Below are 18,289 nucleotides of genomic sequence, written 5' to 3'. Positions count from 1 at the left end.
AAAAAAAAAACGTGAACATCACATGTCTCACCTCTCCAGATCATTTTTTTTCTCGCATGCACACTGTCCGTATTTCATTTTATATGGGATGTCCCTACGGCGGATCAACAAATTGCGCTCGATCTGTGTCGGTAATTATAGGGCGGTCGACTTGCGGGCGAAGAGGTGGAAAGGGGCGGGGCTCTCTCGGGCGGTGCGGGCGTGAATGACTGGCTTGTACGAGACGGTGCTGACTCACGCTAGGCGGGCTTGGTACAGCGGTGGGAATTACGGGGAGCGATCTCTTCGTTGGGGCAATAGAAGATTGAATGTTTATTAGGAAAATTAGTTAAAATGTGGGAGATATTATAACGAACACTTTTTTTTCATTCTTCTCAGTGAACTTTTCTGTGCAAAGTTCATTTAAAGCCCCTTGGTTATTTGAAATAAAAACAAGTGTACGGGTATTTCCTTCGTAATTTTCATGTGGTAGTGTAGGATATAGGGAGAATGGAACATTGCCTGGCATAGTGGCATTGCACATTTCCCACCAATTACCATCTGAAAATTGCGAAGGGAATTATGTACGACTTGTTCGACACTTTTTCTTTATCGTCAAATAAGACCTGGATTCTTAACCGAGAGGTTCCCAAAAAACATGAGAATTTTTGATTCAAGTGTCAGCATACGTATATTGTTCCGTTCCGTTCAAGAGTTGTAAGTTATCGCGAAACAACTAATTAAGGTGTTTGAAAGTTGGGTCCCTATTCCCTAACTTCTAGAGAGGTTTCTTACCTTTACAAGTAGGAGGTTTCGAGTCATAATGTCCATTGGGCAGACACACAATCTGCTTAGGGCCCACCAGTCTGTATCTTCGTGACGAGCAGGTATACTCAACCACCGTGCCCGCTACCGTGGTGTTACTTGATAGTAAGACTTCTCCGTTCGGAATCGTAGGAGGCTCGGGACACTTGATAACTGGAAAAGGTCATAAGTCGGGTTAGTAGTTTGTGTCACGTAAGATTATTCCAAGTACATGCTCGTAAGTGAATTCTGTCTAGGTTACTAACACTCGTATTTATGAACAAGAATGATCGTTCTTAGATCAGTCTCAAGTCAAAATTGACCAATTAAATGCCTTGAGACTATGCTTAGCACGAACTTAAGAGCCAGCATTTTGTTCATAAATATGGGTGTAAGTCTAGGGTACTTTGAACAGGGAGCATAACAGCCTGGACTTTCCCTTGCTAAAGAGAAAGTAAAGTCGAGTGCGAAGCGCATTCATCAGCATTAAGAATTGGACAACATTAAGTAGAAAAGAACCATCCATCCATAAAGGATGGTTCTATTTTGCTTTAACAATACGGACAGTCGTTCGCGTCGACTAGGGCTGAAACTATTTTTGATTAACTAGGTTACTGGTGGATTTCATCAATTACTTAATGAGAGATTTAACTAATGGGAGAATTTTTAATGATCCAAAAAGGAGTTTTTAACTATCCAAAAAGGAGTTTTTAACTATCCAAACGGAAGTTTTTAAAAACTCTTCTTTTTTAGAACACTAAAAACTCCTTTTTGGATTATTAAAAATTGTCTTATATAACCCTTTGCAAACCTTGTTGAAACCTTTTATACCCGATCTTACCACGCAGAGTTTTCAGTTAATCCAGAGTTTAAGGTATACTGGCCTGTGTAAATCAAATGGGCGAAAGAAAACCCTTGACACTCTGTAAACTCTGTGTGGAAAGGCCATTGGAGGCCTTTGAGAGTTTTTTTGGACCTCGGTCTTTGAGTTTCTTCGACAAAAGGCTCTAGAACTCTAGACAATGAAACATTTTGAAAGGTTTGATTCGGAAATCAAAAGAAATGAAGATTACATTTTATGTGTTACAGTTTTTCGACAGTCAAGTAAGCAGGGAAGACAAAAGTCACTAGCATTTACGAGTTTAAAGCATATTAGGGATTAGGCTCGGCCAAATCAAATGGGTGAAAGAAACCCCTTGACACTCTGTTAACTCTCAGTGGCAAGGCCATTGGAGGCCTTTGAGAGGTTTTTGGACCTCGGCCTTTAAGTTTCTTCGACAAAAGGCTCTAGACAATGAAACATTTTGAAAGGTTTGATTCGGAAATCAAAAGAAATGATGAAGATTACATTTTATGTGTTACAGTTTTTCGACAGTCAAGTAAGCAGGGAAGACAGTCACTAGCATTTACGAGTTTAAAGCATATTAGGGATTAGGCTCAGTTTCCGTGGGTACTCGTACGTATCCTATGCTGTACAACCATAAAAACAAGCTGTGTCCACACATGGTCGCGATCGACATCGATAGACGAGGTGAATATACATATGTTGTGGAGGCAGTCAGCTTTAAAAACCACGAACAGGTCTCCAGTTAAGAATGTCTTCTAAATAAGCGTTCAAATTGGCAAAAAAATAACGGCCTTGTGGGCCGAAACAGGTTGCATTTTCCAAATAAAAACTACTCACTCTTTTATCGCACTCCACTGGACACATTTCACTCAGGCCAACAAGACAGACCCAATCACGAGAGAAAACTGTGTTTTAAAATCACAAACCATAATCTAATCAGACCCGTCTCACATTATCTTATCTATTACTGGAACGGCCATTCAAACACCAGCAATTTTATCGAAAACTTTAATGACTCCGGAGATAACAGACTCGAAAAATGTGTGTGAGAGAAAAACGCAACAGAATGTGTCCAATCAGGAGAAGCGGATGACTTTTTTTGGACAGACTTTCCTATAAATAAAAAAATCAAATTTATTTGTTATTCCATAAAACCCATAGGTAAAAATAATATACCGAGGGGTTGGGTAAGGTAGGTGAAAAAATGAGAATATGCCCAAAGGGGGCGCCATGCAAAAAAGTTTGAGAACCACTGGCTTAAATGGAAAATAGGTCAGATGAACTTTGAACAATCCGTTCTTGTATGGTCAAGTGGTAAACAATCCAAGAGGTCTAGGTAGGTACCTACACTGACTTGGGTTACAATGTTACATTGAGGGATCTCTGGGTTATTATTAGGTATCACCCCTTCAACCTTTACCTAGGAGCCCTTTGAACCGTTGAGTGTTGCGGAAGACCTGAGGGTATTACGGGATTTTGTTTGCGTGTGTCGAAAATAAACCATTGGATTTAATTTTTCAAATGGACAATAACAATATTGTAATGGTTTCGTGGATGACTCATTATTTGTGAATAATTGTGACTGAAACTGAAGGCGGCTCTGACGATGAAACGTCTGTTTTTACAATTATTTCCTCTATCAAACTTCCTTTTGACAGAGGTTTGACAGAGGGAACTGTAATTGCTATGGTCTTATGTCCCGAAGTCGAAGAGAGAAGGATGACAGGATAGGAGAAAGCCAGCCGTTCCGAGAACGACCAATGTCCCATCAGGATAAAATCCTCCCTGGGCGGGAATCGAACCCGCGGCCTAGAGCTTACAAGGCAGACGCGCTACCAACTAAGCTAACTAGGCTGGCATCTATCAAACTTTATTTTATGTTTATTTCTGATTCCAGGTGGATTCCTCGTTTAAACAACACCTCCTAGTGTTCTCCTTAGGAGGAGAATAAGAACCGCCACCGCTCCTAGCAGGGAACCAAACATAAGAAGTTTGAAGGAATCTAAACATCTCCCTAACTTTGGGTAGGTTTAGGATTCACCTTCCTTGTACATACCTATAAGTGGTTAACTAAAAAATAAATATAAAGTTATTAACTTATCAGTAAAAATACCAATAAATTCTCTCTTTTTTTCTTTAATTTTTCATAGGGCTGTGTACATAAGTACCTAATTATCTAATTAACAACTTATACGCCTTCAAAATATCCCTACCTAATAGAACTTAAAAAATGGCCGAATAAAGGTAAAAAATCAGGCTTCAAAAGCGTTTAAAATTGGGGAAAATTTTGAAAACCACATACACACTAGATAAATTATTATTCTAGGTAGTAAAAACAATAATTTAATCAGTAATTTTATTTTATCTACTTATATTTAACAATTGCTAGTGCGTTGTTTTTCAAGTGAAAAAAAAAACTTCACAGTTTACTAATTTTGCTGTCAGTGTTTTGCTGGGTTTCAGTTTATTTTTTCGGAAAATTCTGAATTAGAATCTCAAAATCAATTATTAATTTTAATTCATAAACTTTCGTTAGTGTTTGATTTTTTAATTAAAAAATAAAATGTGTCCAGTCCAAGTGCAGTCTAATTTATCACAATTATTTTGAATTCAAGTCACATACCTAATTGCACCATCACTTCTTTTCAAAAGGCAATTTTTTAGGTGTTCGATCTCTGTTAAAGCAGCTGTTTTTAAAAGGAAAGTTCTATGGGAAAAACTGTCAAAAGTTCAAAACAAATTGAACGTGTTTTATAAACGAAAATAATTTTTAAACATGAGCTTTTTTAAAAAAACTCTATATAAAACTAGACACTGATGTACAAAATTCAAAAAATGTTACTTTTTTTCTGAAGAGGCTTTTTAAAAATTCATTTACAGGTACACTTTTAATTAAATCAAGTAAAAGTTGAGGCGGTTTAATATTTCAAGGAAATAGACATGTATACAGTAGCCCTATACGTTATAGGGTACGTATAGCGCTTACAAGGCGTAGTGATTGCGCAGGCGTTTGATTCGTTTTTGCCTTCTGATCACCGAAAGAAACTGGGACCGAAAAGGCCCCCCCAAAATGGACCTTTGCCACGACTAAAAATAGTGGGGGGACTTTTATGTGTTGCTTACGAGATGGTATTGGTAAATACCTACGTTACCTAGGTATAAGTAGGTATTATTCTTTTTAATTCAAAAGTCGTATATAAATTTACTATTTTTCAATAAAACCATGTTAGTTTCTATTAAATATAGATTATAGATTAAGTATTAAATATAGATTAAGTTTAGAGTGTTGGGTTAAAGGGATTAAAAAAATAATAATAAAATAATAATAATAATAAATAAAAAGTAAAAAAAAATAAAACATAGGTACCTACCTAGGTACTTAATAGGTAAGTTGGTGTAGTACGTAGGTATGTACCGTATGTACCTACCGAAGTATAATTTAAAAGGTAGGTAAGTACCTACCTTGCCAAGGCTATTAGGCTAGGTACTCACCTACCTACCTATTTCATTTACATAGGTAGTACCTACCTACTTATACCGACGGTACCTGTAGGTACCTACGCATAAAGAATTCAAAACGAAAGCCTATAGGTATTTAGCTTGGCTGACGAAAAACGCCAACCCCGTCTGTACACGGGAAAAGACGAAGAAAAAGAAGAAGAAGATTCCTACCTATTATTCACTGAGATGTGACAAGACTGTCACCCATCCACACAACATGTTTGGTTGTTGCTTAATCTTTGGTGATCTGCCAGCATAGGGCAAACAGGTGTTTGTGATAAATCCAATGTCCTTATAACGCCTGAAAATTATACTCAAATTATGCAATACGCAGTATTGGCTTCACTTTATTTTATGCCACGCTCAGTAATCCACCAATCGTCAACCTCCTTGAAAATCAGCTGTGAGATTGGAACATTGGATTTTGGATTGTTGAATGTTGATTTGTGGTTTTTGGAAACTTGAAAGTCTTGAAACTTTTGAATTAATTTAGAAATTTCCGAGTGAGCTTTTGGAAAATTGGAATCAATCTAATCTAAACATAGTCAAAATTATTACTATTCAATCTTTCTCTAAAGCTTTGAAAGTTCAGTGACTGTTGGAAAAATCCCAGTTGGTTTGTAGGCACCAATTTAGTACCCTTCCACTAGAGAACCTAACTACTTACTGTTTGCTAGTCTAGTGCCTGGTAGCAGTTTGTCTATTTACTACTTTTCCATATCTGATGAAGCTACCAACGTCATTTCCAATCTGTGCCAAGATATAATAATTGAAAGTTGAAAGTATATTTTAGTCTGGAAAATTTCCTACATCTCAGTTGAAAACATCGGTGATTTCATAAAATCTTCGAGAGGTAAGTTGATAGGTAGGTACAGTAGAACCTTGATTATTTCAACTCCAAAATCCATTGTTTTTTTCTATCTTTTAAAGGATATCCTATCTTATCAGAGGAAAAGATCATAGAAAGTGATCGTTTTAACCCATAAGGGCCGAACTTTTTCTCTCCATTGGATATTGTTAAAATTTAACCGCTTCTAACTCCGGACCGGTACTGACTAAATATGTCAAATAATAGTGAAAATGGTAGGAAATTTTGTTTTCTAACTGATTAGCAAAAAAGAGAGAAGGGTTTTGTCAAGTTTGGTGTGACTTTAATGTAGGCCTCGGCTCTCATGGGAAATAGCCTGATTATTACTATTCAATCATTCTCTGAAGATTTGAAAGTTTAGTGACTGTTGGAAAAATCCCAGTTGGTTTGTAGGCACCAATTTGGTACCTACCCTTCCACTAGAGAACCTAACTACTGTTCGCTATAGTGCCTGGTAGCAGTTTGTCTGTTTACTACTTTTCCAACCATATCTGATGAAGCTACCAACGTCATTTCCAATCAGTGCCAAGATAATCAACAATGTAAGGATTTCCTGCAATCTGATTGGTTCCTTCATTTTGGGTTGATGACTCATTGCTGTCACATTGATCTGGATAAACTATTGGCTCTTGTGGCATGTGACCTACCATGTCGATCTAGTATTATGTCTCTCATCAGATGGACGAGAAGGGTAGGTACTTTCCATGTAGGTGCAGTTCCAACATGAAAACAGTAGATTAGCAGAAAGTAACCTGTTGAAATAATTCCAATCAAACGAGGAATAAGTTTTAGTAATAAAGTAATGAATTTATTCCATTATTTGCAGCTAACATGGTTACCTGGGAAGATCGAGTACTAACCTTACTTAGAAGACATGTTAAAAGAAACTGGGACCGAAAAGGCCCCCCCAAAATGGACCTTTGCCACGACTAAAAATAGTGGGGGGACTTTTATGTGTTGCTTACGAGTTGGTATTGGTAAATACCTACATTACCTAGGTATAAGTAGGTATTATTCTTTTTAATTCAAAAGTCGTATATAAATTTACTTTTTTTCAATAAAACCCTGTTAGTTTCTATTAAATATAGATTATAGATTAAGAGGTAAGTTGATAGGTAGGTACAGTAGAACCTTGATTATTTCAACTCCAAAATCCATTGTTTTTTTCTATCTTTTAAAGGATATCCCATCTTATCAGAGGAAAAGATCATAGAAAGTGATCATTTTAACCTCAATCATTTCAACTACCCCTGGTCCTGATTAGTTGAAATAATCTAGTTTCAACTGTAGTTCATTTTGTTTAGGTAGTTAGGTGCCTCAAACTTCTCTATTATGTAAGTGATTAGTAAAAAAAGTTGGTGGTTATTGGAGCTGGGAACTCTGGTTAGGGTTTTCACTAGGGTTGCCAACTTTTTTTTTCGGCATGTAAGGTACAAACTAGCAAAATGGTGAAAAAATACGGATTTCCCTATGTAAGTGATTAGTAAAAAAAGTTGGTGGTTATTGGAGCTGGGAACTCTGGTTAGGGTTTTCACTAGGGTTGCCAACTTTTTTTTTTGGCATGTAAGGTACAAACTAGCAAAATGGTGAAAAAATACGGATTTCCTGATTATTACCCAGAACAAAGGCATGCACTTTGTGTTTTTCATACGTACCTATCTTTTTAAACTTTTTTTTTTGTAATTTTTTTCTGTTTATTAGTCAGTTCCCGTATTTTCCATAGATTTGGAAAAAACCGGAACAAAGGTGTGTTCCGGCAGAACATTTGATTTTTGACAAATATATGGATTGTTCCGCGAAATAACGTACGGTTGGCAACCCTAGTTTTCACAGAATCTAGATTGCAAATCCATATTTAAATAAATGGTAATTTGAATAATCCAAGTCAATTTGTGAAATTCTTCTATGGGTTGATTTCATCAACATATTTTCAGCCCTTAGAAGGCCTGTTCAGCTATCAGCCTGTTACTTTCCATTTGATTTGTAAAGTCCTAACATGGCTGATAGACTAACAGGGCTGCTATGGGGTAAAGAGTAGGTTGGTGAAACATATCAGTAGGTGTACCTATTTATTAAGGAATGACTTTTGTAACAGTCATTTGAGTATTATTAAGATAGAATAAAATATACCCTGTTTATTCTGCCAGAATGAGACTGAAAAGTCCCTCTACTCCCGCAGTCTACAGCTTTATTTGCAACAGTCATTTTGAGTATTTGTAAGATAGTTAGTCTGCCAGAATGAGACTGAAAAGTCCCTCTACTCCCGCAGTCTACAGCTTTATTTGCAACAGTCATTTTGAGTATTTGTAAGATAGTTACAAATTCCTTTCATTATTTGTAAGTACAAATTCCTTTCATTTTCATTTCATTTTAGGATTCATTTTATCAAGTTTTGACATGGGTGATCTAATAGATCAAGGAGGGTCAGATGTGAGTAGTGGAGATATTGACAATGATGATGACTCTCTCTCAAGTTTAGTTTTGACATGGGTGATCTAATAGATCAAGGGGGGTCAGATGTGAGTAGTGGAGATATTGACAATGATGATGACTCTCTCTCGAGTTTACACGGAAGTGATGTGGCAACACCTGGCACCTTGAATTATGATGAAAAGTAAGTAAATATTTTTGCTGATTCATTTCTTCCTTTACCTTTGTGAATGTTAGAAATATTTAGTATAGATACTAGAAACTTTTAGTGATGCAACACATGTTAAGTGGCAATTGACATGTTAAATGAACCAGTTCCTCAGGAATCATTAATGTTAACCCATAAGCCCCTAGCATTATGTATACATAATGAAAAAAGGGGGACAGATGAAAATTTTGCTGATGAAGAGGCTATTTTGAACAACCTGTGTGGATGACAACTGAATGAATGCTACTGCAGAGTTCTAAGTATTGGTCCATTTGTTATAGAGATAATTTTGTAAGAGAAACTTCTATCTCCCTTGATCTCGTAGACCTAGACCTAGGTCTTTCACAGTATCCCTTACCCTGTAAAAGACACTACTAGGATCCCTACAAGTGTAGTCTCAATGCCTAGTGTTACATTTAGGTAACGGCCCATCTCTTCGCCCCTGGTGGTCCGATTTTAATAAAATTTGAAATCTAGGGTTTTCAAAGCATCTTGAGATGATCTAGCTAATTTATTTTGCAAAAATCGAGAAAAAATCAATTCTGGCGCCATTGGGTTAAGCACAATTTCACATGGTTGGTATTTGATTAAGTTTCTAACCATCTGGGCGATTGTGTACTGCTGGCTTTTCCCATCCCCAATCAGGCTGAATGTGACTAAGCAAGTAGCTTGTCACCAAATGGAGAACAAAAAAGCTTTGTCAGTAAAAATCTTGGCAGTTAGGTGTTTTGTTCACATTTTAAGGGGGAAAGAATCAAAGGTTAAATGTTACTATCAAAGTCATTTGTTTTCCACATCCATGATAAAGTAAGTCTAATTAATGCTTTGTCTTGTCATTATTTCCAGTGACCTCAAATATTGCTGGGTCTGTTTCGCAACACACGAGGATGATCGGAATGCACTGTGGGTTCAGCCATGTCTGTGTCGGGGCACAAGCAAGTGGGTTCATCAGGCTTGTCTGAACCGATGGATTGACGAGAAACAGAAGGGCAATGCTTTCACCCAGGTGGCGTGTCCACAGTGTAACACCAAATACTTCATAGTCTATCCTTATAGGGGTGAGTAAAAAAAGAAGGAATTTTTAATTGTGTTAAGCATACTTAAATACTTGTTACAAATATTGCTCCCTAAGTTTTGCACCACATTACACTGTGGGTTATAAGTTATAAGTCCCTTTACCCGCAGACTGTTTCTTCTTTATCTTACCTGAATTGAACTGAAAAGTCCCTTTACCCCCAGACTTGCTCTGCCTTGAAGTAATGTCATGCTTTGCTTTGGCAGTGTATAGCATCCAGGCATTATTATTATTATTATTATTTTTGAAAAAAGCTGCTTTACTCACTCAAAACGCAATTTTCAAGTTAAGGTCCTCCTCTGAACAATCCCTTTAGTATCTACTTGTATATTGAAAAAACACCTACTTATGTCTTCCCCTCTTTCTTCTCCAGGTCTTTTAGTCAGCTTGTTGGACACAATTGACACTGCAGTGTACAAACTATGTCCATTTGTAGCGGCAGGTGTAGTGCTAGGCTCAATGTATTGGTGTGCAGTCACCTATGGAGCTGTAACTGTGATGGTGGTAAGTCCTTTACATACTTATTTGGGGGCCCTGTCCTTGCGTTTTTGCCTAGTCCACCCCTTGGTCAATATCAATAGACAATACAGATTTCAGCTAGATAATATTTTGAGAATATGTATTACCTACTACATACAATCTATATAAATAAATACATATTATAAGTAGGGGCCCTAAAAATTACTCCATGGGGCTGCCCAGGCCTGTGCTTCTGGGCAGCCCTGTAACTAAAAACCTTAAGAGTTACACAGTGATGTTGAACCAATAAAAAGTCATTTGATTAAAACTTTTTATAAAAGAGTTGAGACTGAAATTTTCTTAATATCTGAAGTCAAATAGGTTTATTATTTATTTAATTGAATTCTTTGGGGGAAAAAAAAGAACACCAGTGACTTAATACTCTTCACAGTTGGTTACTACCTAGTGTTTTTCTTTTCAAGATGAATCTTCACAGAGTCATGTCAGAATCTATCAGTATGAATTAATTATGATTTCGTATTTCTCGACAGGTGATTGGTAGAGAGAATGGATTACAAGTAATGAGAGAAGTGGACGCCATTGTTCTGCTGTTAGGTTTACCTGCAATTCCGGTAGTTTTAATTCTAGGTAAGTATGCAAACATTTTAAGTAAGTACATATTTACTTAGGTGATAAAGGATTACTTAGGAGATTAAGGGCTCGACAGGTGATTGGTAGAGAGAATGGATTACAAGTAATGAGAGAAGTGGACGCCATTGTTCTGCTGTTAGGTTTACCTGCAATTCCCGTAGTTTTAATTCTAGGTAAGTATGCAAACATTTTAAGTACATGTTTACTTAGGTGATAAAGAATTACTTAGGAGATTAAGGGAGGGATTTGAACCCCTTAATTACTTGGAAGAATTTGAATCAGATGTTTGAAAAAGAAGAAAGAAGAAGAAGAAGAAGAAGAAGAAAAAAAAGTGATGATTTTTTTTTTTCATTCGTGTATTTAGTAGGTAGCTGTTTCACTGCTACATTATAGTGTGTCCAGATCAATGTGACAGCAAAAAAATAGGCATAGTTGCCAAACATGTCACATGTGCAATGGTAAATAGAGAAGGCAGAAACACAATGCCCTCACGTCACGTGAGCTCATGTGACTTGATGGCAGCGTAGCTATCATGAACGAAATCGCCTATATTATGAGAAAACTTGGAACTACACTTTCTGACTCCCCATGAGTTTGTAGTGTTTCCCTGACTGGTCATCTTAGACTTTTATGTCCTAACAAAACTCTGTTCCGTGTTGATTTATGCCGGGCGTCTCTTCAAACTATTGACGTAGGTTTTTTTTTTTTTAAGAGGTTTGACAGAGGGAACTGTAACTGCTATGGTCTTATCGTCCCGAAATCGAAGAGAGAAGGAAGACAGGATAGGAGAAAGCCAGCCGTTCCGAGAACGAACATTATCCCATCGGGATAAAATCCGCCCCGGGCGGGAATCGAACCCGCGGCCCAGCGCTTACAAGGCAGACGCACTAGCATACGGATGGGTATACCATTTATAAAAAAATTTATGTTCTGAGTTTTTTATCGATCAAAAATAAATGGAAACTTGTTAATAATAATAACTAAGCTAACTAAGCTGGCTATTATACTACACAGTTCCTTCATTCCTTGATTCCTTCATTCTTTGGTCTGTTCTCAGTTCTCTGCTTACAATAAAACATACATCTTCCTATTCCAAATCTTATCCCTGTATTTATTCAATCCTTACATTACATATTACAATTAAAAGACACAAAGCTAAGAACCTTACCAGTTGTAGAGTGACGTTAAACCCCTCTGAAGCCAGCCTAGTTGGCTTTCTGGGTATCGTGTCTACATTGTAAGCACCTAGGTTCGATTCCGGTTGGTTTTCGGAAGGGCTGACTTTCTATCCTGTCCACTTCTCTTGATGAGACCTCCTCTGATACAGTTCCCTCTATGAACCCCCCTAAAAAAAAAAAAATCTTAAATAAATACAGTGTGTCGCTAACAATCTCTTTAATTCTGGTTACAGGGTGGTGTCACATTCATCGTCATCAAGGGCATCCTCAAGATCTACCACAAGCAGCAGAAGTTCGTCATGCAGAGGAGACGACGAGTGTTGGACTTCGCGGACCGGCCACCCAGTACGTCGCGGACCTCGTGAAGCTTGGAACACCCTGTATAAAACGTGAGACAAGTACCTAGAGGTAGAAACACACGGTCACGTCACGTGAAGTCGTGGGGAGTCAGAAAGAATTTAAAGTTTTCCCATAATCTTCTTCTTTTTCTCCGCGTTTTCCCCATAGTATCGTAGGTGATTTCGTTCAAGACAGCCATACTACTCTCATGTCACGTGTAACGTAATGTGATGGTAGAGTGGACGTGACGTAAAGTGATTTTAGTGTGGGCTGTCCTGAACTTAATTACCTACAATATTATGGGAAAACATTGAACTACATCTTTCTGACTCCCCATGAGTTCACGTGACGTGATGATAGAGTGTTTCTACCTTAATACCTATTTGTATAGGAAGAAATTCGACTGTGACTAGAATTGACTATTGTAGGTGATAGATATGGGTAAAAGAGTGAGTGAGTTGTAAGGAAAAACTACTCCGTCAATGAGTCAGATCCTAACTCAATAGAGATTTGAATAGTGAATAGGACATGTTGGCTGTCCTGAACTAAATTACCTACAATATTATGGGAAAACTTTGAACTACATCTTTCTGACTCCCCATGAGTTCACGTGACGTGATGATAGAGTGTTTCTACCTTAATACCTATTTTTATAGGAAGAAATTCGACTGTGACTTGAATTGACTATTGTAGGTGATAGATATGGGTAAAAGAGTGAGTGAGTTGTAAGGAAAAACTACTCAGTCAATGAGTCAGATCCTAACTCAATAGAGATTTGAATAGTGAATAGGACAATAGGACATGTTAAAAGAAAAAAAAAAATATTTGGTAGTAATGAAACAACCGCTACATTGGACGCTTGTGGTCTGTGTCGTAGCATGCCCATCCCGTTGTATGTTCCTCCCTCATCAGTTGGGCGATAAGAGACACAATAGACATAGAGTTTTAGAATAGACATGAGTAGTTCTCTGGAAATAATAATAATAGTGCTTATTTATACTGCTCGCATAGGGCTGAAAAGTCCCTAAGAATAGACATGAGTAGTTCTCTGGAAATAATAATAATAGTGCTTATTTATACTGCTCGCATAGGGCTGAAAAGTCCCTATACTCCAGGCTCCAGGAGTAGGCTACTACCATTACTGTGGTCAAATTCTCAAATTACTCGCATAGGACTGAAAAGTCCCTTTACTCCAGCAGTAGGCTACTACTATTATTGTGGTCAAATTCTCAAATTAGGATTGAGGATAAAATTCCATACCTCGGCTGGGATTGAACCCACGCCCTCCTGTTTACCAGGCGAGCGCCTTGACCACTAAATAGGACTGAAAAGTCCCTTTACTCCAGCAGTAGGCTACTACTATTATTGTGGTCAAATTCTCAAATTATATTGAGGAATTCCATACCTCGGCTGGGATTGAATCCACGCCCTCCTGTTTACCAGGCGAGCGCCTTGACCACTACACCACCGAGGCAGGAAAGAGCATTTCTTTTAACTCACTCTCTCATTACACATTTCTTAGGTAAAAAGATGGGGGGATATAAACGGGATTAAAGGAAGAAGGAGGTACAAGGGATACCTACCTATTTTTTATTATGATTATTTTATTTTTATATGTTGTGACGTAAACAGGAACGTCACAACTGTTTTAACTTCTTTTCATAAACCAAATCGGAATTTTGACCTTTTAAAGACATGCCCCTGATTTTTGACAACTTTGACTGTTCAGATTTGAATTTTTCTCTCATCTGGGGGATCTCAGTAGTAGGTTTCCCATTTGTTATACCTCGGCTGGGATTGAATCCACGCCCTCCTGTTTACCAGGCGAGCGCCTTGACCACTACACCACCGAGGCAGGAAAGAGCATTTCCTTTAACTCACTCTCTCATTACACATTTCTTAGGTAAAAAGATGGGGGGATATAAACGGGATTAGAGGAAGAAAGAGGTACAAGGGATACCTATTTTTTATTATGATTATTTTATTTTTATATGTTGTGACGTAAACAGGAACGTCACAACTGTTTTAACTTCTTTTGATAAACCAAATCGGAATTTTGACCTTTTAAAGACATGCCCCTGATTTTTGACAACTTTGACCTTTGACTGTTCAGATTTGAATTTTTCTCTCATCTGGGGGATCTCAGTAGTAGGTTTCCCATTTGTTTTATTACCCTTGCAGACAACCGAGAAAGTACTAAACAGTACTTTTTTTTTCTTCAAAGTACTTATTTCGAGTAATTTTTAAATCTCTTCACTAAACGGTAAAAAGTGACAGTTCCCAAATAGATCAGTTGCGTCAACATCTGCACCCAATTCAAGGAGGTGTTGAAAAGGAATGTCTTCGAGGAAATTAGGAGGAAAATAACCCTTCGCTGACCGCTTCTGACAGGGATGCTTTGAAAGAGTGAACAGAAAGAGAGGTAAGGATGGGATAAGGTACCGAGTTCCAAAGATTTATGGATGAGATGAGGAAGGATGTTCCATAGGAAGTCGTGTTGTGTGAGGGGACTTCAAGGAGGAGTTCGTGGGATCGGGTTACTCTGGAACGAACCGAGGAGCGGAAGTAATGAATTTATTCTATTATTTGCAGCTAACATGGTTACCTGGGAAGATCGAAAAAAACATCGAGATAGCAATAATTAATAATTACCTAATCTATTACATTTCAAAAACCTAATGATACTGTACCTAGTCAGAAAGAAACTCTTTCATTAGAACGGAAAATGAAAATTGAATTTTCGACCTCTTACAGTTATTTTTGACCTCAGATTTGGATTTTCCCAACTTTTTACATAGGAATCGACCATTTATTTATAATTTTTACCCATTTGCAACTGCTCCATTGTGATTTTTTCTCAAGTCACCAAACCATCTTCATATCCCATAAAAAAAGACCATTTGATTATCCAGACGTACATATTGATTTATTTTTGTGTTTTTCAAAGTCTATCTTCCTTGACGTCACGGCATACGCTCCCGTAGGCGATGACGTCACATCAAATGTCCCGAGCAAAGATCCCTCGCAGGCAACACATTAATGTGTGTGCGCATACGTTTCTGCGCATTTATTTTTGCTCATCCGCAAGCGTGCTTGCATACTGGCGCTACCTAGCGGACGAAAAAAACTACTGCGTAAAGTCTGACGTCACACATCTTCGAACTCTTTCATTAGAACGGAAAATGAAAATTGAATTTTCGACCTCTTACAGTTATTTTTGACCTCAGATTTGGATTTTTCCCAACTTTTTACATAGGAATCGACCATTTATTTATAATTTTTACCCATTTGCAACTGCTCCATTGTGATTTTTTTCTCAAGTCACCAAACCATCTTCATATCCCATAAAAAAAAGACCATTTGATTATCCAGACGTACATATTGATTTATTTTTGTATTTTTCAAAGTCTATCTTCTTTTTTTTTTTTCTCTCATTGTAAATTTTAACCTCATTCATTACTTCACATGATGTGTAAATAAAAATTATTTTCTATGTTGATGTGTTTGTGTTCTCTAAGCATGCTCGTAACGTTCTCGTAGAAGGGTTTTTGTACGCTTGGTCGACATTGCTTGGTTATTACGATGGAGATCACAGAAAAGATGTAAAGGCTGCGAGAAAATGGACTAGGTACCTTTCTTGTAGTTTTTTACCTTGTCTGTGTACCCTTTTCTAATAGCCAGTTTTATACCGACCAAATGTAGAAAGACTTTTGATTTACTGGAAGAAAGAAAGAAAAACTGTATCGCATTGTTTGACTTTTTCTACAGCACAGCACTGAAAAATCTCGATGCTGTCAGAAAAACAAGAATATTTCAATTATTAATTTAAAAAAATAATTATTTTTCATTGTTAATTGACATTGAAATAAAAAGATAGTCAAAATAAAAGTAATTATGTAATTATAATTGAAAAAATTAAAGAAGAAATTTCAGAGTGAAATAAATTTTAAAAAAAAATTCAAGAAAAAATTTGCGAGAGGTTTTTCAAGCTTCCCAGACCTGTCCAGCATGAAGGTTCCCACCCGAATCCCACCCTTCGGCACCTAACTTTGGTAGACCAACTTCGAAGTTCAGAAAAGGGAGGAGCCTAAGTTCAAATCCAAGAGTGGGGGGAACTTCTGCGCATGTGTCAGAACTTTCAGCTAGGAAAAACAGTATAGGGAGAAAGTTTCCCCTTTACTGGCTAGTATAGGGGAGAGTTTCCCCCTGAGTTTGACTTCTCCCCTCTCTGAACTTTTCACTGTGCTACCAAAGTCCATCGATCTTTGGGGCGGGCATTCGGTGGGGACCTTGCTTCTCGACAGTCTGGGTAGCGTTAAAAAAAAACCTCTCGCATTTTTTCCCGATATTTTCTGGAGAAGTAATATTGCATATTATATTATTTTTTGTAAATAATATTAATTTTATTTCATCCTCTTTACATATTTTTCCTGAAGTTTTTTAAATTTTTTTTTTTTTTTTTTTTGGACAGCACGAGACAAACCAGCTAGTACACCTGATAAAAATGAAATAATTACAATACATAAAAACAATACACCTAATCAATAAAGGAAGGTAGGTGATCTACAAAAATAGTTTTTTTTTCTAAAATATAGGTACCTATAGCTATAGAACTCTGATTTTAATCAATACAATTTACATCCGGAATGTTTACATAAAATATCACAATACAATATTAAACCCACAAACACAAAATAAACAAAATATTGCCTACGATCAAAATAGTGCCAAGAAGAAGAAAAAAAAATCTACATATAAATAATAAATAAGTATTGCAACGAAAGATGAAGAAGAAGAAAAGGAAACGACAGAAGAAAAATAAATATTATTATAGGTCAAGGGTGCAATTTTCATTGAGGTAGGTACCTCCAATAGAGTACCTATTTCCAACATTAAATTTAATTATCATTATCTATCTTTACCAATTAAACATTACAGTGAGGAATTTAAGCTCAGAAAATACTTTTTAGAACCATAAATGATGAAAATTTGATTTTTGACCTTAAAAATCCATTAAAACAAAGTAAAAAGGAAAATTGATTTTCGAACAATCAAAATATCATGAGATCTCCAAAAAACGCCATCCTTCTCTCTGTCTCTCTCCCTCCCATTTCTTCTCTTTCTTTCTCTCCTATCCCACTTTTCCCCCTTTTCAATGTTCTTACATTCTCTCCCTCTCCCCTAACATATATCCCACTTTTTCCCCCTTTTCAATGTTCTTACAATCTCTCTCCCCTCTAACATTTATCTCCGTTTCTCTTCCTTTCACAGTCTCTTTTTTTCTCTCTTTTCCTATATCCCACTCACTTTCTCTCTTCCTCTCAGTTTCTCAACTCAAGGAACATCTTGAGCGTTTCGAGAACGTTACATACGGTTCGTTTCAGTGTCGGGTCCAAGAACAGGACATGACCTTCACTCACTGTGCCACTGATGGAGCTAGTGATCTCGTTGGTGGAAAACTCTGCGCTGTGATTGGTCGAATGAGAGGGGGGCGTGGTCGGAAACAGTTCGGACGTTGTCGACTGTACGTACGAGAGAACGCGAGACTTGGCGAAGCTGTGTACCTGTTGAAAAAAGGGAAACGAAAAAGGCATTAATAAATTGACTTGGAATCGAACCATCAACCTTCAGATCCCTATACTAACCACCTCTAACCAGCCTAGTAAGCTTGGTTGGTAGCGCGTCTGCCTTGTAAGCGCTAAGCCGCGGGTTAGATTCCTGCCCGGGGCGGATTTTATCCTGATGGGATAATGTTCGTTCTCGGAACGGCTGGCTTTCTCCTATCCTGTCTTCCTTCTCTCTTCGATTTATTTCGGGACGATAAGACCCTAGCAATTACAGTTCCCTCTGTCAAACCTCTTAAAAAAAAAAGCTTTTAACAACTTCTCGTGACGGAGGGTTTTACCCACCATTCGGCGACAAGCTAACCACCTCCTCATATTAACCTCAC

The 18,289-nt window shown here is 37.4% G+C and overlaps 2 protein-coding genes across 2 annotated transcripts in view; one reads left to right on the top strand and one right to left on the bottom strand.

Annotated features, from left to right (window-relative positions):
• Positions 1–8,294, bottom strand: part of LOC103515824 — a 24,932-nt gene extending 16,638 nt beyond the window's left edge. Inside the window, exons 1-2 of the mRNA XM_008480764.2 lie at positions 8,261–8,294; positions 775–957 (exon numbers count right to left, since the gene is read on the bottom strand). Of these exons, the coding sequence (XP_008478986.1) occupies positions 775–957; positions 8,261–8,294 (217 nt within the window). The remainder of the gene's footprint in view (positions 1–774; positions 958–8,260) is intronic.
• Positions 5,604–12,873, top strand: LOC103515822 (E3 ubiquitin-protein ligase MARCH5-like). The gene is made up of 8 exons (XM_026828403.1): positions 5,604–5,984; positions 8,374–8,396; positions 8,486–8,613; positions 9,484–9,695; positions 10,086–10,216; positions 10,723–10,854; positions 10,899–11,003; positions 12,234–12,873. Exons 3-8 carry the CDS (start codon positions 8,486–8,488, stop codon positions 12,363–12,365), a joined length of 840 nt encoding a protein of 279 aa, XP_026684204.1. The 5' UTR covers positions 5,604–5,984; positions 8,374–8,396; the 3' UTR covers positions 12,366–12,873.
• Positions 12,874–18,289: the final 5,416 nt, after the last annotated feature.

Source organism: Diaphorina citri, unplaced genomic scaffold (genome assembly GCF_000475195.1).
Source record: "Diaphorina citri unplaced genomic scaffold, Diaci psyllid genome assembly version 1.1 scaffold1420, whole genome shotgun sequence".
NCBI classification, from domain to species: domain Eukaryota; kingdom Metazoa; phylum Arthropoda; class Insecta; order Hemiptera; family Psyllidae; genus Diaphorina; species Diaphorina citri.
This window is presented reverse-complemented; position numbering and strand designations above follow the sequence as displayed.

What these genes read in the sequence shown, in the direction of transcription:
- LOC103515822 (XM_026828403.1), top strand. Translation starts at nt 8,486, where the DNA reads ATGGGTGATCTAATAGATCAAGGGGGGTCAGATGTGAGTAGTGGAGAT. An exon ending in CATAGTCTATCCTTATAGGG is followed by an intron (nt 9,696 to 10,085) that starts GTGAGTAAAAAA and finishes TTTCTTCTCCAG; the next exon opens with GTCTTTTAGTCAGCTTGTTG. An exon ending in TTTTAAGTAAGTACATATTT is followed by an intron (nt 10,855 to 10,898) that starts ACTTAGGTGATA and finishes AGGGCTCGACAG; the next exon opens with GTGATTGGTAGAGAGAATGG.